Below are 24,837 nucleotides of genomic sequence, written 5' to 3'. Positions count from 1 at the left end.
CCGCTGATGCTGTTGCTGGAACTGCTAAGGCTCCTGGAGCCCACAGCGGCTGTTCGCAGCCACGGCCACTGCCAGAAGCTTTAAAAAAAAGGAGTCTCTCCCTCGCTTCATCCAGTTTCCCATCAATGCTTCCCACTGGCAGCATCTAACTGGGCCAGCTGGCAAAGGAGTCTGGGAAATGCAAGTCACAGCACCGCAGCCACCTCCAAGAGCGCACACAATGGCGGGAATGGTGCTCAGTGCCAACAAGCCAACGGATCCCATATTCCTGAAAAACACACATTTCTTTTTTTTCTGCAAAGGCACTGTGTGCCTATTGGAGAACAATTCGAAAATACATACCAACAGAACATTAAAAACTGCCATATTCCCACTTACCCAGAAATAATCATTGGGGTCTCCCTCTTTCAAAAAGGGACTCTTCCTCTATGCTCGGTTTTGTAACGCACGGCATGAAATTTTTGCAATAAAATATTTTCCGGACATTTACTTTGTTCCAACTAGTTCCCGGTGTTGGGTATTTATGTTCCGCCAACATTTTCCTATTATACATGTGAAAAGAGGAATTATTGCTTGAGAACAAATGTACAATTTAAGGAAACGGTTTATAAAGAATACAGTTGTAACCTGCAGTTTGACTCTTATGAGATTATTGGCTCAGGTAGAAAGAGAAAACGAACTATTTTAAACCTAAGGTCAAACGACAGGACTTTCCCTACCCTGTGCATTTCCTTTGCTGGGGAGCAGAAATCACGGTCGTTTCTGAGCTGGGAGTGTACGTTCGGCCCGGAGCCGGGAGCAGTGTCGGCCACGGACTGCCCCAGGACCGTCCTGCTGCCCCTCTGTCCGTCTCATGGATCAGACTTCTGGTGAGAAAGCTGGTTCTTCGGAGTGTGCAGACAGGGTGACACCGAGACAAAGTGTCTTGTAGAGTAGACCTGCTATTATGGCCACTTGGTGACCATTTCTCGGGTGTTACCTGTTAGAATGGTTTTGAGGATTAGTGGCTGAAAACCGTGACTTTAGTCAGCTTTAAACGTGAAAAAGTGTACTCTCTCACAGAACTGCAAGTCCAGCGGTAGGCCAGGCTCCCAGAATAGTGAGATAAGCCACTCAGTGATGTCACCAAGGTCCCAAGTCCTTTCAACACTCCGTCCCGCCTTTCTGGGCGTTGGCTTCACCCCGAGGCTGGCTCCCTTCGAGGTGACCAGATGGCTGCCAGAGGCCCCAGAGCTGCCTGTTTCCTTTTTCCATGTTCGGCAGGAAAGGAATATAGAGAGACCTCTCCCTTTGATATCAATTCTTTCCAGAAAGTTCAAGCAAACTAGTGGTTTCAATGCCATTCATTGTACATTAAAATCACTAGGAGTGCTTTTTCAATTATTCATTTATTGCTATTATTTTATTTTTATTTTGTTTATTTGTTTATTTATTTGCTATTTTATTTTTAACTGTCAGTAGCTAGGCCTTATCTTTAAATTTTATGTTTAATTAGTTTGAGAGAGAGAGGAAGGGAGAGACAGAGAAACCTCGACATGAGAGAGATCAGTTGCCTTCTGTACACGCCCCGACCAGAGATCGAACCAAAACTTGGGTATGTGCCCTGACCCAGAATCAAACCTACCGTCTCTTGGTGTATGAGACGATGCTCCAACCAACTGAGTCACACCAGCCAGGGCACCTAGGTCTTATCTTTAAAAATTAATTTATTAGTCTGGGGTGGGGCCCAGCTGGAGGTAGTTTTTAGAAGCTCCCAAGTGATTCTAATGTACAGTCAGGGCAGAGAACCATTGGATTAGGCTGGTTTAAGTGACCTGCCCATTGCTAGACTGACAGTCACCAGGACAACACCAACTGGCTTAAAATGGATCTCAGAATACGCTCTCCCTTTCCTCACCAGCAGAAGCAGCTCCTGGGAACCCGTCAGAAATGCCAAGTATCAGGCACCACCCAGATCTACTGATTCAGAAACTGTGGGTGTAAGGTCAGCAATTCATGTTTTAATAAACGTACCAGGTGAGCCCTGGCCGGTTTGGCTCCGTGGTTAGAGCGTCGGCCCGCAGACCAGAGAGTTCCAGGTTCGGTTCCCGCTAAGGGCACGTACCTCGGTTGCAGTTTGTCCCTGGCCCTGGTTGGGTCGTGTAAGTGGCAGCCGGTTGATGTATCTCTCTCACATCATGTTTTACTCTCTCTGCCCCTCTGTCTCTCCCTCCCACTCTGTCTGAAGATAAATGCAAAAATGTCCTCGGGTGAGGATAAAATAAATAAATAAATAAATAAACTTACCAGGTGATTGTGATGGACCCACTGCCTCAGACCAATCAAGCTCCTTCTGTGGAGCTAGGGAGGAGATAAATGTGTGAACAAAGCTGAGGTTTGGTGGGACAGTGACCCCAGGGCACTGGAGTGTTAGCACTCCCTCCCCCAGCACAGGCCAGAGACAGGAAAGAGGGACTGAATCCTGGGGACTCCTGGGGACTCCTGGCTGTACAGAGACGGCCTCCCAATGTGGCCACCAAGCCTCAGCCACTGCAGTGGGCGGTTAGAAACGGAGGCAGCCGTGGTCTGTAGGTGTCCAGTTCTTCATACCTTGGGGAATCTTTAGAAATTTCTATAAGGGCTAAAGGACCGAAAAGACTTTCCCCAAAATGTTGTGAACTAATTTCAACCACAGTGCAATTTCACAAGGGTCCTGGAAAAGAAAAAGGCCCTTAGGTAAAAACAAAGGAAATCTGAATGCAATAAGGACTTTAGTTAATAATATATCAATATTCATTGAAAAACTGTGGCATTGTACAACACAGGTGTCACATATCAGGAAAAACGGGGTGTGGGGGACATGGGAACTCTGTGGAATCAACTTTCCATGTAAATCTAAAACTATTCTAAAATTAAAAAAGGTTATTTTAAATCAGATACATTAAAATGTGAAATTCTAATAAATGGAAACACCTTTGCAAAGAATTTTATAAAATTAAGCTCAAAGTTTCTTTAAAACTTTCCATATTAATATAAACTTGACGCTGCTGTACTTCTACAATGGATGCCATGTTTTGTTTGTTCATTAGTATTTTTGTTATTAATCCTCACCAGAGGAAATTTTTTCATTGATTTTTAGAGAGAGTGGAAGGGAGGGAGAGAGAGAGAGAAACATCAATGTGAGAGAGATACATGGATTGGTTGCCTCCTGCATGACCATAACCACGACCCAGACCAGGGTGGGGATCGAACCTGCAACCCAGGTACGTGCCCTTGACTGGGAATCGAACCTGAGACCCTTTGGTCTGCTGAGCCAAACTGGCCAGGATGATGTCATGGTTTTTGCCATGTTTTTAGCCAGAACAAATGCTTTTGGAAATTTTCAGTTTAAACAAGTGAATTGGAAACTATTAATGCAATCCCAGGTATGCCACATGTCCCGGAATCTGTACATGGCCAGAATTATCAAAGAGCTAAGGAGAGGGGCTTAAACTTGTCCCTGCACTTAGAAGTAATTAAGAACCTGCACAGAAAGCCACTTCCTTTCTCCTTAGACCCGAAAAGAAGGAGATTCCACAGGGAATGGGACATAGTCAGATGCATCTTACTCCGAATGCAGGCGCTGTCCTCTTGTTCCACCAGCTCCATTTAAATTAAATGCACTTCTTGTATCCTGAGGGGTGAGCCATGCAACCCAGTGACGGTGGCTCATTATCAACTACCAGTCTCATCAGACTGTGCATCCCTGGAAGGTGGGATTCCTGAAAACATGAGGCCATAATTGGGATGGAGCAGGGAGCAAATCCTGGCTTGTATTTTGAAAGGCTCTCCTCAGTGTGGTCCACTAAGTAATTAATGGTCAGCTTTGCTTATCTCCCTTTTTCACCAAGCGCCAGTAAGGAAACTGATAACTCAAGTGGTCACAGCAGGTGAGAGGGTTATAATTAAGAGTTATAAGAAAAAAGAGGAGTAAAGGGGAATTCCTGTGGTGATGACCTCCCCACGACAACAGGCCTCTTGCTAAGGACCCCCTTCATCATCTCCAGAAGAGGAGAAGAGAAAACACACGAAGAAGGACCGGGTGCACAGCCCCAGTGCCTACCTCATGGGTGTGAAATGCCCAGGACGCTGTAACATCGCCACCGTCCTTAGACTTGCAGGCTGCTCCGCTGTCCTCTGTCGGCCACAGGAGGAAAAGCCAGCCCTCCAGAGGGATGCTCCTTCAGCAGAAAGCAGTGCTAAAAGCATCCTGAATCAAGATGAGTGGGGAACCATCCCAATAAACACATTTTGGATAAAAACTCAAGTACTTAAGGGTAAAAATGTTGCCATGCCCAGCAAAGGCTCAAAATAATTCCCCACCCCCCTGATTTTGCTACATTGGACTCTCTCAGTTTTGTCCATCAGTGTTTTCCTCTCTCACTGTGTGTCCTTGGACAAGGTCCTTAGCTTCTCTCTCTGTGCCCCATTTTTGTTATCTTCACCATGGGGAATATTAATAGTACCTATTTCCTGGCCGTGTTACATGAATTAATCAAAGTATGTTTGTAACACTTTGTGCCCAGTGCCTGGAATATGGTGTTACAAAGTGTTTGTTTGATAAATTAATAAATTAGATAGCACTTGCCCACATTGAAGTCATTCAATATAACGATAAACCTCAATGCGACGATAAAACTCTTGATGATACGGCATGGCAAAAACACAAAAACGAATAATCAGGGAGGGAGCCTCGGGCATGGCAGGGTGTTGAAGGGGCAGAGGAAATAGAGGCAACTTTTATGAGAAATAAAAACAAATGCGATGCAGTACTCCCGTATTATTGGCGGAAATGTAAAATGACACAGCACTTCGGAAAACAGTTTGGCAGTTCCTCAAAAAGTTCAACACAGAATCACCATATGACCTAGCAATTCCACTCCTAGGGATATACCCAAAAGAACTGAGAGCAGGGACTCAATAACCTAAAGGTGGAAACAACGTGTGAGCGAATAAACAAGTGTGGTCTATCCATACAATGGGACATTATTCAGCCATACAAGGGAACAACGTGCTGATACCTGATACAATGTGGATGAACCTGGGAAACATCTTACTAAGTGAAAGAAGCCAGGCACCAAAGATCACCTATCCTATGATTCTATTTATGGGGAATATCCAGAATTGGTAAGTCCATAGTAACTGCAAGCAGATTGGTGGTTGTTCAGGGCTGGGGAGCTGCCGAGTAACTGCTGCGTGGACAGAGGGCTTTCTGTCTGCGTGGTAAACATGTTCTGGAAAGAGAGAGAGAGGCAGAGATTGCGCAACACTGAATGTACTAGATGCCATGGAATTGTTTGTTTTATAAAGGTTAACTTTATGTTTGTAAACCTTACATCATAAAAACACATACATAAACAGAACCAGAATGAGTGCTGTCTTTGTTCTAGTCGAGAGTACAGAGCATTCCAGGCCTCCTCGTCCACTCACGAGACACCTTATTTGAGAAAGTTACCTAACGTCCAGCCCCTCCGGGCCCTGGTTTCCTTATCTGTAAGAAAATGAAATTGGACTAGGTGATTACGAGTATCCCTTTCATTTCAAATTCCAAGGCAAAGAAATTCAACACCCTTCTCCTCTCTGTCTCATCCATATGCTTGAAAACGGCTGCATCTGTATTGCAGATGTATACTGGAAGACAATGAATGTTGTAATTAAATTACAGGGGAATTAATTTGTTTTAGTTATTAATATGAAAAGTATTTTAATATTCATTATTACAATGGCACAAATTAATGGGCAAATAACGAAAACAAATGCACTCGAGCAATTAACTTGGGGTTTGCCATGCTGATGCTTCGGCTCTGAGCCCGTGCACGGCTCCAGCCTGTCTGCCCCCTCTGAAATCACACACTGTGCTTTTCCACAGTCACAGTATCTCAAGCTCCTCAGCCAAGTGCAGTGCTGGCAGCCCCAAGTTGATTGGGAGGCCCTTGATTGATTAATCTGTGCCCTTGCCAAGCAGGGATGGTGGCAAGGGATTAAATACCGTTCTGAACTGCCCAGACTTTGCAACCAAGGTAATCTAGAATAGCCCGAGGGTATCAGTCACTAGAATGTGCTTATAGACTAGTGCTCTAATTACAACTAGATGAGTTAGGACTCTAAAATTATCAAAGTGTTATTTGAATAATAAGCCAAATTTACCCCATCCTGGGATTTGAAATCTTGGGTTGACATGTTCATTCTCGGAGGTGGGTATGTAAATTTCCGTATTTTACTCATCACCGCATGAGTACATAGGTTGTTGAGGACAAGACCTTGTGCACGTCACTCATTCATGGAGCGGCCAGGAGTCAGAGCCGTCTCAGTGACACCTAACACCCGCACCTCCACTACCTGCTACTACAGATCTTGGGTCCCCTGTAAATTCCCTCTTAATAATTTCTAGGAGTCGCAGGTGTATCTCCAAAGAACCTTCAGCTAGGAACATTTCAGCCATCTACCAAGGTTTATCTGTCACCCCCCCCCCCTTTAAATGCTGGTTTCTTCAGGGATATCTACTTTGGAGGTCTACAACAGTCCTCAAAGCTGCACAAACTGGAAGCCACAGCTTACCCAGGCCCAATCAGATACTGACTAGCTCCTAATTAATTGCTGGAGGTCCAAGGATGTGGGCTCCTGGCATCGTGGAGCTGCTGAGGGAGTTTAGACAGCTCCTTGAGGCTGGCCAGTCAAGCCTTTACCCTAGTCGTGCACCTCCTGCTGAAAGGTCATACCAACGGTGCCAACTAATCACTGTCTTGGCAGGGAACCTCTCTCAATATAACTAGCAGTTTCACCAGTTTCCCGTTGACTGCTCCTCTTGAACATTCCTCTGCTTCTTTCCATCACGTAGCAGTGGAATTCCTTTTCTATCCTACTGTTGGTCCTTGGCCCGGACTTCATTCCATTCCGCCCTTCACATCTCTCCCCTCCGATGCAGACAGGAGGGGACTACTGGAAGGAGAATAAAAGTGAAAGAGTATAGGGGTGTGTGTCCACAATAAATGATACCTGGAAAACCTGTACATTCTTCTGTCCAACTTAAATGAAGAAACTGAGTACAAACTAATGTAAAATTAAAAGTATGAAAATGGCTTTGCAGGCAACGTATGAGTTTTCCCCCACTCTCGATTTTGATCTCTGGTGTTCAATAGTAAATAAAAAAACCCCATAAAGCAGTCAGATCACCTTTGAGTAACTAAAAAAATCTAGGTGATACTGATCCCTCCCATGTAGTTGCAGCTTCCTGAGGGAAAGATGAAATGAGAACATAGTCTATCTTTTGGGAGACATACCTAAACTGGCTGTTATGTGAGCTTGTGATTAATTTTGAAGGCAGACTTTCAGAACACCATATTTTAGTAAACTTGAAAGATAAGTCGATAAAAACATCCAGCAAAGCAAAATATGGTGTTTTCAGGGTTCAATCAGATATGACCCAGCATTTCTTCATCAGGCACACCCTCCTTCGTTGAGCACAGTGGGTCTCGAACACAGTAGGAGTTAGGGAAATGTTTGTTGATTTTAGTTAAAACGGGGTTCCTCTCAGTCCCTCAGAAGATTGAACCTCCTGACCTGGGTCAGACAACAGAGGAAAAGGAAATAAGGAAAGGCATCAGGTAAGGCTAGAAAGAGACCACTGTTTAATATACATATAATTGTTCCTGGGTTTATTGTTTTGTTCAAAAGCCTGTGAGCTGAGCAACCAGAATGTGGCAGTAAACTGTGCTGTTAATTCCATACATATTTTCAGAGCTGGGAGTCAGGTTTTCAAGTTTGTTCTTGAATTTTATGCAAAACATATGCAAATCTATATAGCATTCTAAAAATCCCATCTGTTCACCACCCCTCCTCCAGTCACAAACAACGGAGGCTGGCGAGCAGTAGACCCCCAGCGCCGGTGACCGGCCCGGGGGAAGGGCTGTCCGGGAGGCGGTCCCGGGGCGGGGCCGGGGCGGGGCCGGGGCGGGGCGCGTGACGCGCGGGTTGGCCGGCTGCCGGGCTGGACCTCAGCCTTTCCCCGCCTGGGGCCGCAGCCGCACCATTGGTTGCTCCGAGTCTCCAAAAGGGGCCCTCCGATTCCTCACTGGGTCAGTCTGGTGCTGGGTCGTGGAGCTCCGCACAACTCCCGCTGGTCCTTGAACTGGATCCCTTCTTCCCAGAGTTGCGAGTAACTTTCCCGTCTCCCAGGCGCCGCGGTGGCTCGGGTACCCGGGCAGCCGCAGGTAGCAGAACCCGGGGCCACGCTACCCGCGCCTGGGCTGCGCGCGCTTAGGTCGCTCTCTCTCGGTGCACGCTGGGGGTCCCCGAGCTCGGCTCTGCGGGCGAGATGCCCCTGGGACACATCATGAGGCTGGACCTGGAGAAAATCGCCCTGGAGTACATCGTGCCCTGCCTGCACGAGGTCGGCTTCTGTTACCTGGACAACTTCTTGGGCGAGGTGGTGGGCGACTGCGTCCTAGAGCGCGTCAAGCAGCTGCACAGCAACGGAGTCCTGCGCGACGGCCAGCTGGCGGGGCCGCGCGCTGGCGTCTCCAAGCGGCACCTGAGGGGCGACCAGATCACGTGGATCGGGGGCAACGAGGAGGGCTGCGAGGCCATCAACTTTCTCCTGTCCCTCATCGATAGGCTGGTCCTGTACTGCGGGAGCCGGCTGGGCAAATACTACGTCAAGGAGAGGTCCAAGGTAGGACGCGCGCGGGCGCCCCACCGCTGCTGCAGCCCGCAGGGACCGGAGACATTCGGAGTCCGTTGTCTGTCGCCTTCGCAGGGCTAACGCGAACTTGAGTTTTTAACCAAGAAACGAGAAAGAAGTCAGTCTGGTCTTCCCACTCCTACCCCCAGGGAAAATCCATGCTAAGGGATTTAGGTGTATAACTGTAATGACCTTCTGATAACTTTGAAATAATGGCTCTAGGGGGTGGTACAAGCCGGACAAGCTGTGGCTTTTTGGTCCGATTTTAAGATATGGACGTTCTCAAAGGTCCAAACGAGGGACCGGTTGTTAGAAAAATTGTGTATGATCCGAGACACACGTGAACTCCTGATCTTGAATGTCTACTTTAAAGGCACCTAATGTTGCCCTTCATTGATTTTCAAAGGGGATTCCCAGGAACTCACTTTTAAAGAATTCTGGAGACAGTTGTGATTGTGCAATGTGGCATTTGGTTTGTGGAGTTTGGAAGGTCTGGGCAGAGTTTGCCCTGTGAAAGAGTGAAGCTCCTCTTCCCTTTTGAGTGCTGCCCTTGGCTTGCTGCACCCAGGACACTTACCTCATCTACTTGATTGTGAAAATTCTCCCCTGGTGCTGAGCCTACACCACCACCTTCCCTTTCCTAACTACCAGCTGATGTGATCAGGAGAGGGTAGTCAAGTACCTCTGGAAAGAAGTTATGTTTTCGTTCACCGCCAGAAGTGACTCCCTGGGTAGAAATTTATCTTGGAAACATTTACAGGTAGATTGGCAGAAATATGGGAACGTGTTGTACCATGGACTTTACTTTGCAGTGGTCCAGCTACTCGGTCTTTTCTACAAATGAGAATCCAGCCTGTTTTCCAGTGGCAGTTCTCAGAGTGATTTGCATTTCTTTTATTGTGGACTGGTCAGGGGGCACTCAGAACTGGAGAAACCTTTTACTTGAGCACAGCATAGCAAAACATACTAGCGTGAGAAGGAAGGTGAACATTCACCCATGCACCATTCTTTAACCATATAGGTAGTATTTCCCAATTTAAGATTGGTTCTGTGATAACATACCATTGTCTCATTTGTCCCATAAACTGAGAGGAACACTCTTAATATAGGGCAAGTACTAAGACTGGACGTGTGTAGAAATGAAGGGGTTAGAGTGGGTGAATGGAGTAGAGGAGAAATACATTGCTGTATACCTTTCAAGCTAGGAGGACATGAATAGAATATCTGAAGGCATCATCATTAATCAGACACAAAAAGTAAATCTTAGAAGGCAATGCTGCTTTCTAACTTTTTCTTTGATTTGGGGAAAATTCAGAGTTAGCTGGATTTAGTAGAAAGTTGATGTTCGTGTTTCTTTACTCTTATTCCATCATTCGTGTGGTGGATTAGAAAGCTTTGTCTTGATTAGTCTTATTTTTGCACCTTGCCCATTTGGGGGGGGGGGTCGGGGAGAAAGGAGGGGAAGGCTAACCTCAGTATTGCTGCGATGCTTGCAGCTTCAACTTGGAAGAGCAGATGACTTCTTACCAGTTTTGAAAACTTTCTTTTAAACTTAGGTGTTAGGAATCCCCCCTCCCCTTGCTCTGCATTCTAGGAATTCTCTCCGAGAGGTCAGAATTAATTGGCAGAAAGAGGTCACTAACATGTTTGAATGTTAAGTGTTTTTATTTAGCTTTGACTTAATGAACAGTGTGAGGGTTTCAGGCTATAATTCAATTCCACAAACTAAATGTAAAGCACTGTGTCTGTCTGGCTAAGAAAAAAAAAAAAGATTTATAGATATGATTTTTCAATTATGGATTATCTTCTGGGTAGAACAAGTAACTTTTCAGTTAACCCTTTCAGTTAACAGAACATGACTGGGAATTGAAAAGAGAAAATTCATCTCCTGTCCACTGAAGAGACATCTGTTTGCCCATACCTAGATTTCCAGCTCTCCTTTGGCTGTCTTGGCACAAAGTTCTTCATTCTTTCTCTTTAGAAAAATCACCCCTAGACTGGGGTATTCCCCACCAATTAGAAACAAATGCAAACCAGGCTTGAGCAAACAATCATTATAGTAAAAAAAAATTTAAGTTAGATTTGCTTGTATAAAGAAATCTCTTTAGTAATGTCTGTGGCCTTGCACCTCTTGTTTGAAGTTCATTATTAAAGCATTGCAAAAACGCATTCCATTTCTACATGATTTATATTAGTTTCACCTTAATTCAACTTACTGTTTTCCCTTCAACTGAGTACCTTACTCTGTGCTGCTTCCCAGAGTAGTGAAATAGACCAAGTTTTCTGCTGCATCCAAGAATTTTTTAAAAGTAGAACATAAAGTTTACTTTTTTAATTTATTTGTAATTTTTTATTATGAAAAATTTTAAACATATTAATTTATAGAGAGGCTAGTCCATCACCCATTTTTAACATTTGCCAACACATACATTTATTTTAGACCAATTGGTTTTCAGGTACTTTATTCTTATTTTTATTTTTGTTAACCCTCACCTGAGGATATTTTTCCATTGACTTATTTATTTATTTATTTAGATAGAGTGGAAGGGAAGAAGCGGAGAGAGAGAGAAACACTGATGTGAGAGACACATTGATTGCTTGCCTCCTGCCTGACCCCAGCCAGGGCCGGGGATCAAACCTGCAACCCTGGTATGTGCCCTTGACAGCTGGAAATTGAACTGGAGACGCTTTGGTATGACGGCCGACACTCTAACCACTGGCCTGGGCAGTATTTTAGATTTCTTGGGGTTATGCTTATTAGTGTATTGATCTTAATGAAATACTCTTTTTCTGGATTTTTAAAGGCCATTGAGTAATGTAATAATGCTTTTTATCTCAGTGAAGCAATAGCAAAGTCATTGGGAATAAAATAGGAATATAGACTGAAATTGAAATTGCATTAGAGTATGGAAAGAAATATTAAAGGGTTCCCCGCTCCCTGCCAAAAGAGTTATTACAGGTCTGAATTTATCTACCTCCAATTTGTTGGAGAAAAGTCTTCTAGTGCTGAAGACTCTCCCGGGAAGTGGTTTCTATAATGTAGTACAGCAGTATGGCGCCCCCTAACTTCAAGTATGATCATTGCTCTCAGGCTATCAAAAGATTTATCTGTTACTTCCTTTTGGAGAATTTAGACCATATCCAAGATAAATATTGGTTATAATTTGCTCCTTTAGCTTTGGCTGACTAGAAAATGGCTGTTTTCCAGGGAACGTGTAATTTATAGAACTGAATGTTCTTCTGCTCGAAGCCTCTCACTGTAGACTCACTAGTGAGTAGCTAATAGTAATAACTACCTTTTAATGAGCAGTTTGCTCTGTCTGGCACTGTACTAATAAGCACTTTACAAACACTGTCTGTCTGCCTTAGTCTTCAGAACCACAATCTTCAGCAAATTGAGTGATTAAATCATTTGCCAAAGGTCACAAAGTCAGTGGTAAGAAGCAGCTTATCATAAAAGTTAGGAGAAAACTCATAGACACAGACAACAGCATGGTGATTACCAGAGGGGAAGGGGCTGGGGTGAGAGAGAACAGGGTGTGGTGGGAGGGTAAATGGTGAGGGAAGGAGACTTGACTTAGGGTGGTGAACACACAATACAATTTACAGATGACGTTTTATCGAGTTGTATACCTGAAACCTGTGTAATTTTATTTTACTTATTTATTTTTTAATTAATTTATTTTTGTTTCAGATGTTTTTCCTTTTTCCCCTACTGACTCCCCCGCCCTCTCCCTCCCTGCCCTGTCCCCAGCTTTGTTGTCCATGTCCATTGTTCCTACACACTTGCATATAAGTTCTGTGGTTTCTGTCTCCCCCACCACTCCCTCTTCTGGGAATTGTCAGTCTGTACCCCACTTCCACGTCTCTAGGACTACCCCATTCCTCAGACTGTTATGTTCATTATATTCTACAAATAAGTGAGATCATGTGATATTTGTCTTTCTCTGTTTTGCTTGTTTTGCTTAGGATAATACTCTCTAGGTCTTTCCATGTCGTCTCAAAGGATAAGAGATCTTTCTTTCTTACAGCTGCATAGTACTCCGTTGTGTGTATGTACCAAAGCTTTTTTATCCATTCGTCCACTGATGGACATTTGGGCTGTTTCCAGATCTTAGCTATTGTAAATAGTGCTGCTATGGACATGGGGGTACATATATTCTTTCTGATTGGTGTTTCAGGCTTCTTAGAGTATATTCCTAGAAGTGGGATCACTGAATCAAATGGAAGTTCAATTTTTAATGTTTTGAGGTAACACCATATTGTTTCCATAGTGGTTGCACCTGTCTGCATTCCCACCAGCAGCGTACTAGAGTCCCCTTTTCTCCACACCCTCGCCAACACTTGTTGTTTGATGATTTGTTGATGGCGGCCATTCTGACAGGTGTGAGGTGATACCTCATTGTTGTTTTAATTTGCATCTCTCTGATGATTAGTGATGTGGAGCATTTCTTCATATGTCTCTTAGCCATTTGTATGTCCTGTTTGGAGAGGTGTCTATTTAGTTCCTCTGCCCATTTTTTAATTGGGTTCTTTGTCTTCCTTTTGTTGAGTTGTATGAGCACTCTATATATATTGGAAATTAACCCCTTATCTGATACATCATTGGCAATGATGTTCTCCCATACAGTGGGTTGCCTTTCCATTTTGATGATTGTTTCTTTTGCTGTGCAGAAGCTTTTTAGTTTGATGTAGTCCCATGTGTTCACTTTCTGCTTTGTTCCTGTAACCTGGGTAATTTTATTAACAAATGTTACCCCAATAAAGTCAATGAAAAATAAATAAAAGAGGCTTAGGCGGGAGGTTACTGACCTTGTACCTTAGGTAAGTTGCTCACTTTTCACCAAGTGTAAAATGAGGGATAATAATACCTTAAAGCTTTGCAGGGAGGGAGCATTAAATGAGATACCGTACATCAGATTCTTAGCAGAATTCTGAGCCTTCACAAGTGTTATAAGGCTGTAAGTGGAAGATGTGTGATTCTAACCCTGTTCTGACCGACTCCGGAGTTTGTGTTCTTGACTATGATGCTCCTACTTTTCATCCTTTTATTTATTTAGCAAGTGTCACTCAGCATGGGCTGCTGTACAGGGCTTGGGGGTACAGAGGTGAACAGGCAAAATCCTCATGGGGCTTAACATTCACTTTCCCTTTTGAATTGTAGGATCCTCTAGTTCACACTTGATTCTTAAGCCTAAAAAAGAAAAAAGACAAAACCCAAACATTGGTGGGTCAACTAAGTGCATTTGAGGAAGAACGTGGAGGCTGTGCTAATATTTTCCTGCTGTTATTGGCCAGGAGAGTATTTGTTAACAAGGTTGCTTGTTAGGATCCCTGATTTAGAGGAGTTCTGGACCATGAGGTGACGGGGGTTGTATTGTGAACAGTCAGCCAGCCCTCCCCTGGAAACAATGCAGAGAAGCGATGAAACAGCAGTAAGTTATGAATAAAGGAAAACGTGTTGCCAAGTGGGGGGTTTATTCCTTTGTTGTTGAGCTGTAGCAGTTTGGGCCCATCCTGCTCATGTGATGTCAGGAATGTCCATTACTCAGTGGAGCTTTTCATGGTTGCAAACTGCTTGAAGCAAAAATGGGATAATGCATTTCGAAGACCCGGTTCTCTCTGAGGGCCCGAGTGCAGGGAACGCAGTCATGGTTCACAGAAGCCTGGAGCCATGAACAAGAGCCAGAAAGGCCTTGACACCCAGGACAGCTGGTGTGTTAGTTCTTTTTTCTGGGCTTCAGGGCCTCCACCTCTGCTTCTTTGCCTTGCCCTTTATTTCTTCCCTCCGTACGTTCCTTCTAGCTTTTTCTGCTTTTCCATGCACCTGGCTTCCCCACAGTGGCCACCTTGGCCTCAGACTGAGATCGACAGACACTTCACCAACATTCTAGAATCTCCTTTGCATTGCCTTGGAGAAGGATGATGGTCTAGCCGTGGCTCAGGGGATCCGTCAGCCTTGGCTGGGGGTGCCGGAATCACATGTCACACATGTGGCTGCTGGGACCCATGAGAAGTGCATTCCGTAGAGCACGGAGTTTGAGGACTGGACCCCAGACACGGTATCTGTGCCATTAAAACCTTAAAAATCTATCTGTAAATGAGGTGTTTTAGGGGGAGGAGGCCCTGCGTTGGAAACACTGGAACATTTTTCTGTAAGGATGTGGAGAGATTCCTATAAAAGGTTTTGTATTTAAAAATAACTTAGCTCTTGGAGGAAGGAAATTAATCCAAGGAAATAATTTACAGAATACAGCCCCAGTGACAGTGAAGCCAGTTTCTCCACTGGGTGGTTTTCATAGTGTTTTTTTGTTTGTTTGTTTTTTTGGTGTATTTTGTTGAAGAACACTTGGGAACAAAAAAAAGGAGAGAGAGGTGGTGTGCATATGTGTGTGTGTTCTTTATAATTCCTTTTGTTCAATTTCGGGCCACTGGCCACTCAACCACAACTTTATCTGCTTGCAGTGAAGTGGGAAGTCGGGGGGTATCCATTTCATTTATTCACTGACAAATTGTTAAACGTCTTGTACTGTGGGAGACCTGTAAGTGGATGGGGGAAGGGAGGTGAAAAGTGATTATAAAACCAACCTCAAGAAGCTGAAAGTGGGGTGTTATGAAATAGTTGTCATCAACTTTGCATTCTCTTTTCCTGGTTAAACAGTCTACTTTTATACTCATCAGTCATTTTTGTTTCTCTTTGGGCTTTCTCCATTTTTTCTATTTAAAATTAAGTGACCAAAACTATACAGGACTTGAACGATACAGGTTTTTAGAGCTAGAGTGGTTTCAGAAATCACATCTATCCAATCACTCAGTCATTAAGCAGTTTTTATATTTGGAGGGATGAGGTCTTGCACAAACTCTTGAGAAGGGATCGGGTGGGTTTGGGTCTGAGCACAGGTGCTTTATAGAGAGGGGTTAGCCTGGCTGGGGTTGCTCCGTAAGTTAGGCAGACGAGGGACAGGGTCGGTAGGTTAATTCAGCTGCGTCAGCATTTTACTTGGGAATTTCCAATATAATTCTAACATACAATTGACAAACACACTTCCGTGGCATTATGTAAGCCTATCTGTGCATTCGACTTCTGGGTGTCATGCATTTTTTTTTTTTTCTGACCTTGCTCAGCCCAAAGCAATTTTGTAAATTCTTTCCTGATTCCTGACTCTGGCTAGAAAATTTTCAGATTGTGTAAATAACTTGCATGGTACAGCTCCATTCTGAAAACACACCATGTATGGACGACTTCTCTGAGGAAGCTTACTGGTGGGGGTGGGCTTTGTCCCATAATGAGCAAAGCACCTCTGAGAAGTATCTCTAAGCAACCCTGCATCCTGCATTTCATTGAAAAGCTCAGAGGACATCTTGCCTGTGGGCTGCCTTTCCTCAGTTTGGCAAGAGCTCTCTGCTTTTGACTCACCTTTTCAGCTTCAGATAAAAAAAAAAAAAAATGACGTTTTGACCTGTGCCTATTGAATACTAAGGGGCAGCTTGCAGGTTCGCATTGTGGAGAAAGTTATTAATTCTTTGTTAATTTTACAGCCACAGACTTGATGATTCCTTTGTAGCAGCACTTTGTAGCTGTTAACTAATATTGCTCCAAGAAGTGGGTGCCACTTTTCTGTCGCGTTTGTCAAATGCACATGTTCTGACAGTAATAGTTCAGATGTACTGTGCTGGGCGACTGCCAGGGGTGCCCAGCGGGCAGCTGAATTCAGAGGCACTGGGATTGTGAATGCGACAGACAAATCATTTTATGTTGCCAGACTAAGGAATTTGGCTTTGGCAGATGGCCAGGAGCCGTTGATTTGGCTCAGATTCTGTGCTGTGTGTCCATTTGCCAAGAGAGATTAGTTAGCTCCGTTCATTATACGTAGAATTTATACCCCACTTCCTTCGATTATTTCAATCTTAAACCAGTATGGCACTTACCTTAATTTTGTATCTTCTTTTGGTATTGGGATTTGCAGATGAGCTCCTAGTTTTGTTCTGGGTGAACTGGTATTGCCCGAGTGTTTATTTTTCACTTTCTGCCCCAGCACTCTCCCAGCCTTACAGACAGGTGGGTGTGCAGTTGTATAATCCAGGCTTTCAGACGTGTGTTGGATTCATTCTGTACCTACTTACTGAGTGTCCCCCGTGTTCATTATGTCAATACCTCCTTATTAAGTCAAGTCAGTTTTTGATTCTTTAGGAGATACAATGATCCATGTTTCTCAATTTCCGGAGTAAATGTATCCATCTCGCATTAAATATTGTTTTCTTTCCAAAAGGAAGCCAAAATACTGTTATCATCTAAAATAACTTCAAAATACAAAGAATCAAAGAATACAATGGTAGCCTTGATTATTTGCCAGGGGGAAGAAGACAAAATGAAAAACTCAATTCCAGGTGTCAGTGGCATCTAGGTTTGGTCCTCTAGGGGCATCTGAGGTTGTTTGAAGTCTTCAGGGTGAGTCTGAGTATTGCTTGCAGTAGTAAAGACACACTGTTTTAAGCAGTCTGAGCATCTAAGGAGCTTGTTTGGGCTCTGCAGACACAGAACTGGAATCTGCCTGTGCCCCTCCCTTCGCTCATGTATCTCGTCAAACCGGAGGGACGATCACCAGAAATCTCAATACCCCACACAAAACTGACAGTCTCTTTTGGTTTGGTTTGGTTTCTTTGTTTTTCTGGATGGACCTTTTTCCTGTTCATATTGTTTTGTAGGTTAATTTGAGTGATTGGAGTAGATAAATAAAACATTTTTAAATGACAAAATGTTGAAGATTCTGGCAGAAACGTGCAATGTTATTGGTGAACGTTTGGCCTAGTTTGTGCTATTTTGGCTTTTTTTGTTTGTTTTCTTTGAGTTTTTCTGCAGGACCTCAAGTTTTGTCTTTTTTTAAACTAAATTGGGTTTTGCTTTCGTAGTACAGATCCTTGAGGAGGCAAGTATTTTAAAGAGGCTTAGTTGAACCATAAATACCTCCCTTTCGTTTTCATTCTCCCTGTAATCCATTTTCGTGTGTTTTTGTCAGAGTGTAAATGGTCCAAAACCCCTCTCTCATCGTGCAGTCGCCTCGCTGAGAAGACCCAAGCGCGCTCTGTGCCCATTGACTACTGTACATGCTGTGCACTTCCGACGGTGCCCTTTGAGGCCTGCACATCTGACCCCACCTGACCCCTCTGACCCATTGACCTTTCTACACTTAATCTCCTGCTCACTGCCTCCCTTCTCTTCCAGTCCCTGAAATGCCAGCAACAGGCTTGCCAGGCATCCTGAGCTTCCCCATTGTCTTCTGCTCTTCAAACCCACCTTCGTGCCTTCTCCAGGAAGTCTCCCCCGCTCCCTAGGGCTCGGTGGGGGCTCAGTCCAGGCAGCCCCAGAACCTTCATTTCTTGGGCCGCTCACCCTAACCCCACATTTACTTAAAAATGCCTTTAAGGCAGAAATTATTATATATACTTTATATATATACGTATATATATAATATAACCTTAATATATACCTTTAATGCCTGAGCCAGTCCTTTACAATGCATAGGTGCTTGTTGACTTAATTTCATCTTCAAAATGAACTTTGATTTCCAAGGATGTCAGGATGTCAAAAAAAAAAAGAGTTTTATGACATGGTCCCTCATTTGATGTCAGAGTGTTTAACTCCTTTATTACATTAACATGCTCTGAGGACCAGCCGAAAGGAGGGACTTCAGCTTTGCCAGGTTTCCCCGCAGGTTTGGAATCCCGCGCTTGGGCCAGACAGCCACCCTGGACCCTGGCAGCTCACTCGCACAGGCCGGTTCAGAGAAGCCCGTGGACCGAGGCTGGCACCCTGGCTTCCGTCCCAGCTCAGCCCCTGGAAAGTGGCGTCTCAGGACCTCCATTTCCACTTCTTTAGGAACAAGTTTGATTTTTAATTTAATATTTTAACATAATTCAGTCAGTACCTGTTATTATGCCCTGGAATGGACATTTTACATTTTATTTCATCTCGCTAGGTTCTTGGGCGAGTCAGTTCTCTGAGCAGGTCTTTTATACCAATATAATTATAAACATCTACCTTTACAAGGAATTACACGAAAAGTGAGACTACATTTCGGCTGAGAGAGCAGATAGGTGTGTTAGGGCCTCTCGTTGGCTGCTGGAGGGAGCTGACCACCACCAGGCACGGCCCGGAGGACGCCCGCCCTGCCGGTCACCCTCAGCAATGCCACCAGTCACAGCTGGAATGTCTGCTGGCAGCGGCCGGAGTCCCACTGCCGGCCTGTGCCAGGAGGTGCCCTAGGAATTCCTCTGGCTTCCTGCTCTCCCCACAGCCCCTGTTCCCCGTTCACAGCGCAGCCGACCCATTCCCCTTTGCCTTTATCACGGGGGGCGAGGCACTGCCTCAGAACTCTTGGTTTTGCCACAGAATGGCCGTGGTTCTCCAAGGGTGGTTGTCAGCATCACCTGGAAACTTGTGTAAATACCAGTTCTTGGGCTTCTCCCCAAACCCAGTGACACAGAAACTCACAAGTCCTGAGAACCACTGAGTGAAATGAATAAGGGGAGCTAAACGGGGGTGGTGCTGTGTCTTCCTGCCGTGTCTCTGCTGCAGAGAAAATCCGATGCAGTCATTTGATCAGAGCTGGGCTTCTTCATTGCTGAAACTAAAACATGCATGTGGTGTTAGGTCATTTGGGATTTTTTTCCCCCCAATTTTTATTAGTTTATTTTTGTTACAGATGTTTCTCAGTATTTTTTTTTTTTTTTTGGAGGGAAATAAAACAAAACACCACACATCAACATATTAAATACACACACACACACACACACACACACAATCTTTTATATTTTTGTATCAATAAAGTTAACTTTCCAGTACCAGAATTGGAGTGGAATTTGGAACCGAGACTCTCCTGTTGTGTTGAATGGAGGGGGAAGTCTTTGCTAATGACTGCAGAGTATTGCTCCTCTAGGTGCATCTAACAGTCCTGCACGGAGTCTGAGTTGAAGGCACCAGGAAGACGAGGAAGAATCGTAGTGATTTTGGATGAGCACAAACTGGAAAATGGTGTCTTGTGAGCAGATGATTCTCTCTGCATTGAGCGTCTAGTATTTGCTAACTGTGAACACCACACAGAAGCCTAACGTGGTTTCTGGCCCTCCTGGATCCCCAGGGGGGAGGCCCCAGAAAGCAGAAGGATATGCTTACAGAGAGGGGAAGGGATCAGGGAAGAGAGAGAGGAACATTGATGTGAGAGAGAACATCGATTGGTTGCCTTCCATACATACCCAGACTGGGGATTGAACTTGCAACTTAGATATGTGCCCTGACCAGGAATCGAAGTCACAGCCTTTCTGTATATGAACAAAGCTCCAACCCACTGATCCACACCCACCAGGGCAAGTTAACAATTTTTTTCTGACATTTTAGAAGCAGTGTTTAGTGGTGGAAAGACCATGCTTAAGTCTATAATGTCCTGCAAGTTACTTTTTCTGTCTCTCATTTTCTGTTTGTAAAATGGGCTTTGTATCTATCATGGAGGAACATGGGGGCAGTTAAATTAACCATTCCTGCCCCCAGACTCAGCCCCCAGACTCAGAGGCAGGCACACCTTTATTTCTAGAACCCTGGCTGTTCCCCCAAATACTTTATACATTTCTCTTAGAAGAGCTTTTTACTTTCTACCCCTCTAAGAGGTCTTCTGGATCTCACCCCTCCTGAAAGCCACAGAGGGTCTCTCTGCACTGTATTCCAATGAACATAATTTTAGAAAGTTCTGTAGTCAGTGCATGCTAATTATTGTGGTAGCAGAGAGTTAAGGTGTCTCCTACACAAGTTTTACACCCGAGTGAGGAAAATTGATCTCATTCCTTGTCATCCCAAGGGAAACCCACTTTAGTATTTACTTCAGAATTGTTTCTTCATGGGTCATTTATCTTCTGACTTTGAAACAAATCTGAAATCCTTGCCTGCTGTTGACCTGAGCTAATAAGAAAAGGTCCCGGAGAGGCTGCTTTCCTTCCGTTGAACCCGGCGGGGGCAGAGCAGCCTGGGGATGAGACTCGCGCTCACTTTGGGCCAATTGCGTGGGAAGCAGATCCAGGCCGCGCGGGGGCGGCAGAGTGTCCGGGGGGGATCGGGCCTGTGCAGGGCGAGTAACCGAAGCAAAGACAATCAGACAGCCGCATTGCCACACAGGATTCGGGGTCGATTTCCTTTGCTCCTTTTGTTACCCATCTCCCCAACCCCAACCCCCTCCCCCAGGCTTTTAGTTCACTGACTTATTTTTGTTATTTTTTTTTTTTTTTGTATTTTGTGATGTTTCTATCATTATGGAAAGGATGTAGGCCCAGGGTGAGAGCGAGTCAAATGCTTCAGGTAGAACTGCAGATCTTAGTTTTCTCAAAAATGAGTGAACTGGTGAATGTTAGACATGATGTCAGCTGTCCTGGTAGAGTATGACTTGGTTAAGGCCTCCCACTCTGCAGCCAGACTGACTAGGTTTGAAAAGACAAGCTACCACCCTGGCCAGCTCAGTGGTTGGAGCATCGGCCCACGGACCAAAGAGTCACGAGTTCGATTCCAGTCAAGGGCATGTACCCCTGGTGCGGTTCTTCCCCGGCCCTGGTTGGGGTTGTGTGGGAGGGAGGCAGCCAGTCGATGAGTCTGTATCACATCAATGTTTCTCTCTTTTTCTCCCTCCCACTCTATCTGAAGATAAATGGAAAAATATCCTTGGGTGAGGATTTAAAAAAAAAAAAGGACAAGCTACCTAACCTCCTGCTTCAGTTTCCTCATCTGTAAAGTGGAGGTAGTAATGGTTCCTGCCTCATGAAGTTATAATGAGTATTGCATGAGGTAATATTTGTGAAGCACATAGACCAGTGTCAGGCATGTAGTAAGCATCATGCAAATGTTTGTTCAGTAAATAGATATGCTTACTGAATTTCGTAAGTTCTAATTCCAACTGATTGGCTGGGTGTCATTTCTTTCATTCAGCAGATGTATTTTTCCAAGCGATGAAATGCAAATATAAGTAAATATAAGATGTGGTTTTCTAGAAAGTTCTTTACCTTTATGTTTTCCAGCATAGTTGCAGTGTTCCAAATAAGCAGTGTTAGAATTCATTGGGAATTGCAGGTGAAGTATTTTCCTGGTTTCTCTTAAAAATATTGCTTCCATGCATTTTTTAAGACATGTTTTGATTGTTAACTATATTTTTTGTAAATTACCTACTAAAAAAATCGTGTCTTACCATTTGTTTTTAAGTTACCATAGATTCTCCAAAGTATGTTGGGATTTGTTTCAGATGGGAATCCGAAGGCAGCCGTGTTTGGACCATCCTAGTCACAAACATTTCTTTTTTTCTATTACACTTAGAGCCATTAGAGAGCTGCAGGTAAAGTTTCATTTTTCAGATAAGGTTGTTTTCTGTCATCAAAGGAATTTAAATGTTGTGACTCCCTGTCCCCATGGAGCCTTAAGAGTTACTCATGAATTTGTTTTGCTATAGAAGTAAGATAAGTTCTAGGTCCATACGATAACTTCCAGGGTTAATGACTTCTGAGAAGTGAGCAGTGACTCATGCTTATGGCTGTGGCTCACCTCTCCCCTGATCACCAGGAATTAAATGAGCTGATATGTATAAAGCGCCACCCTCAAGTGCCACCTGGCTACCTAGGTCCTCAGGAAGTGGCAGCTGTTCCGATGTGGGGACTGGAATCAGAATGGGTGTGGTTCAGTGCCTCTCTTAATGTCCTTCACCCTGAGCCTGGCTGACTTACTGATTTCATAATTGCAAGGAAGCCCTTATTCAAAACATTTCTCTGGTGACTGGGGTAGTGACAGGGGGAGGAGGTTGCTCTCCTGTGCTTGTTCCCTCCGCGGTCCAGGGCCGTGTGCTGGGGTGTGGGCTGGCTGCCACCCTCACGCAGCGCACGTAGCCCTGTCACTCAGCCATCACTCTGCTGGCAGAGAGCCAGGCCAAGTGGGAAGGGCTGCCTTCCCAAACCCAAGCGGCCTGTATTGATATGTCAATGTTCCCGGGGCCTGTTTACTGTGCTTAATTGCAGGGCTCTGGCTGAATCCCCTCCAAGGGGAGGAATTAACCACAATTTAGGGAGGAATGACAATAGTCTCTTAAATTCCTGGCCTCTGAGAGCTTCAGTGGCTTCTCGGGAAAGGGTGATTCACTCAAGTTCATGCACCGAGTGCAGGATGCCTTGGGATAGAATCTTGATCTAGAACAGTTAGCCTTGACAGGCCTGTGAATCCTCCGGACCGTGTGAATGTGTGTGCACATTTCTGGGGTGGGGGTGGGCGCCCAGCTCTTTCAGGTAAGAATCCCACGGCCCTGTTTTCACTGAGTGAGGAGAACTAAATAGAAAGTTTCAGTCTGGACAGTTATGGATGGTTGTTTGGATGATCCTGAATCTAAGACTGAGCTCATAGCAGAGGAAAAACAAGGGCACTGATGAAAGGTCGACCTGGGGACAGGTTTCCAAGTGAAGGTGGTACATTCGCTGCTCAGGATGCCCCCACCTGACCAGGAGGGGCCACTTCCAGAGCCACAGCAAGTCGCAGCGTTACAACCAAACGCAGGAATGGGGCATGGCGATTATTGCTCTGAATCGGAGGAGAGGTTGTGTGTGTCAGGCAGTGTTCTGTGTACGTGGGTTCAGAGGGTGGAATTTCGAGTGTGGATGTTGGGCAAGTGAGGAAGGCAGAAGTCGTTCTCAATATAGAAAGAGAACAGTAGAAAATACTTTAATGAGTAACTCGGGGTTTGATGAGTCACTCGGGGGTTGATTACAGTAAGTCCTCAAAGTTGTTAGTAGGTTCTGCGACTTCTAATGAAATGAGAATGAAACCAATTTTACCATAGGCTCATGGATGTAAACAAGAGTTAAGTTCCTAGGACATCTCGTTAATGTTATGACAAAAACGTGTCTTTCAAGCACCTGCTGTCCTTACCTGACAGATATTGGATTGGGGTTCTGAATCTTTGGAACTATCTAGTCAGTTGCTGAGATGCTGGGAAGGGGAATGTGGGGACTGGACACAGCTCATGTCGTTGCCCACCAAAAGCATATTTCCTGTTTCTTCCTCATTTTGTTACATTAATCTTTAACTAGAGGCACGCGGAGGAAGGAAATAGCTAGGCCTCTCTTAACCAACAAGATAGATGACAGACAAGATGCCAAGATAATAATGACAGTTTGCACATAGTTCCTACTTTTTTCTCTAAAGTACCTACTTTAGCTACAGCTAATTTCTTTGTACAAATCTAGATGAAGTTAGAATGGATATATAAAAATTGTTTATGTGCTTCATGGCCAGTGTGGCTCAGTGGTTGAGCATCGACCCATGCACCATAGGTTTCCAGTTCGACTCCTGGTCAGGGCACGTGCCCAGGTTGTGGGCCCGATCCCCTAGTGGGGGGCATGCAGGAGGCGGCCAGTCGATGTTCTCTCTCATCGATGTTTCTATCTCTCTTGGCCTTCCTCTCTCTCTAAAATCAATAAAGGAAACAAAAAGGATTTAAAAAAAAAATGAGCTGAACACAAACCACCCGCAGCTGACTAGAAACATCGGCAAGTTTGTCACTTAGGCTCTTGTCACCCGAATATAAATTAGATCCATTTCTGGCCAGAAAACTTCGGCTGTTACATTCTCCACTATGCGAGTTGCTTGGCGGCTTTTCTAAGCTAAAGAAGGTGCATAGTCTTGTGTATTTCTTAACATTTTCCACATCTAATTCTCCGTGTAGTTAGTGCCTTTTGGTGGAGAGGGAAGGATCCTGGGTCCCCTTTGCTTTGTCCAGAGTGGACACGGGGGATGGGGAGGGAGGCATGGGGGAGGCATGTGGACTGTGGATGACACTGAAGGGCGAAGCTATGCCTTTGAACAGCAAACATGTGAACCTGGTGAAGAGAACGGGAAAGGTGCCCACTTAGAGCTCAGGAGCAAATGCAAGGTGGCGCAATTTCTTAGGAGATCTCAGTGATCTCACAATATAGGCTGATGTATTTTTTTGTAGCCCTAATTTAAAAAGTGGGATAAAAATATTCAGGAGTGTTTACCCACAAATCCAGTTTGGTTATCTGCTATTATCCTAAAATGTGAGGATTTTGTAATACTGGGCCCTCATCGCAAAGGAGGATAAGTTCCCTGG

At 44.6% G+C, this 24,837-nt stretch overlaps 1 protein-coding gene and 1 long non-coding RNA gene across 3 annotated transcripts in view; one reads left to right on the top strand and one right to left on the bottom strand.

The window, feature by feature from the left end:
- Window positions 1-418: 418 nt before the first annotated feature.
- Window positions 419-6,913, bottom strand: LOC118642789. Its single transcript, XR_004961795.1, has 4 exons — window positions 6,801-6,913; window positions 5,372-5,509; window positions 720-979; window positions 419-542 (listed from the first exon to the last, which is right to left on the bottom strand). It is a non-coding gene; the product is annotated as an uncharacterized LOC118642789 (long non-coding RNA).
- A 1,098-nt stretch (window positions 6,914-8,011) lies between these two features.
- The window catches only part of EGLN3 (egl-9 family hypoxia inducible factor 3), a 29,188-nt gene continuing 12,362 nt past the window's right edge, over window positions 8,012-24,837 (top strand). For both annotated transcript variants that reach the window (XR_004961080.1, XM_036273867.1), the window contains exon 1: window positions 8,012-8,689. Coding sequence is in view for 1 of the 2 variants with exons in the window: in XM_036273867.1 (XP_036129760.1) it covers window positions 8,333-8,689 (357 nt within the window). In the remaining variant the exon portion in view is untranslated. The remainder of the gene's footprint in view (window positions 8,690-24,837) is intronic.

The sequence above is a fragment of the Molossus molossus genome, unplaced genomic scaffold, assembly GCF_014108415.1.
Source record: "Molossus molossus isolate mMolMol1 unplaced genomic scaffold, mMolMol1.p scaffold_m16_p_1, whole genome shotgun sequence".
Taxonomy (NCBI): Eukaryota; Metazoa; Chordata; class Mammalia; order Chiroptera; family Molossidae; genus Molossus; species Molossus molossus.
This window is presented reverse-complemented; position numbering and strand designations above follow the sequence as displayed.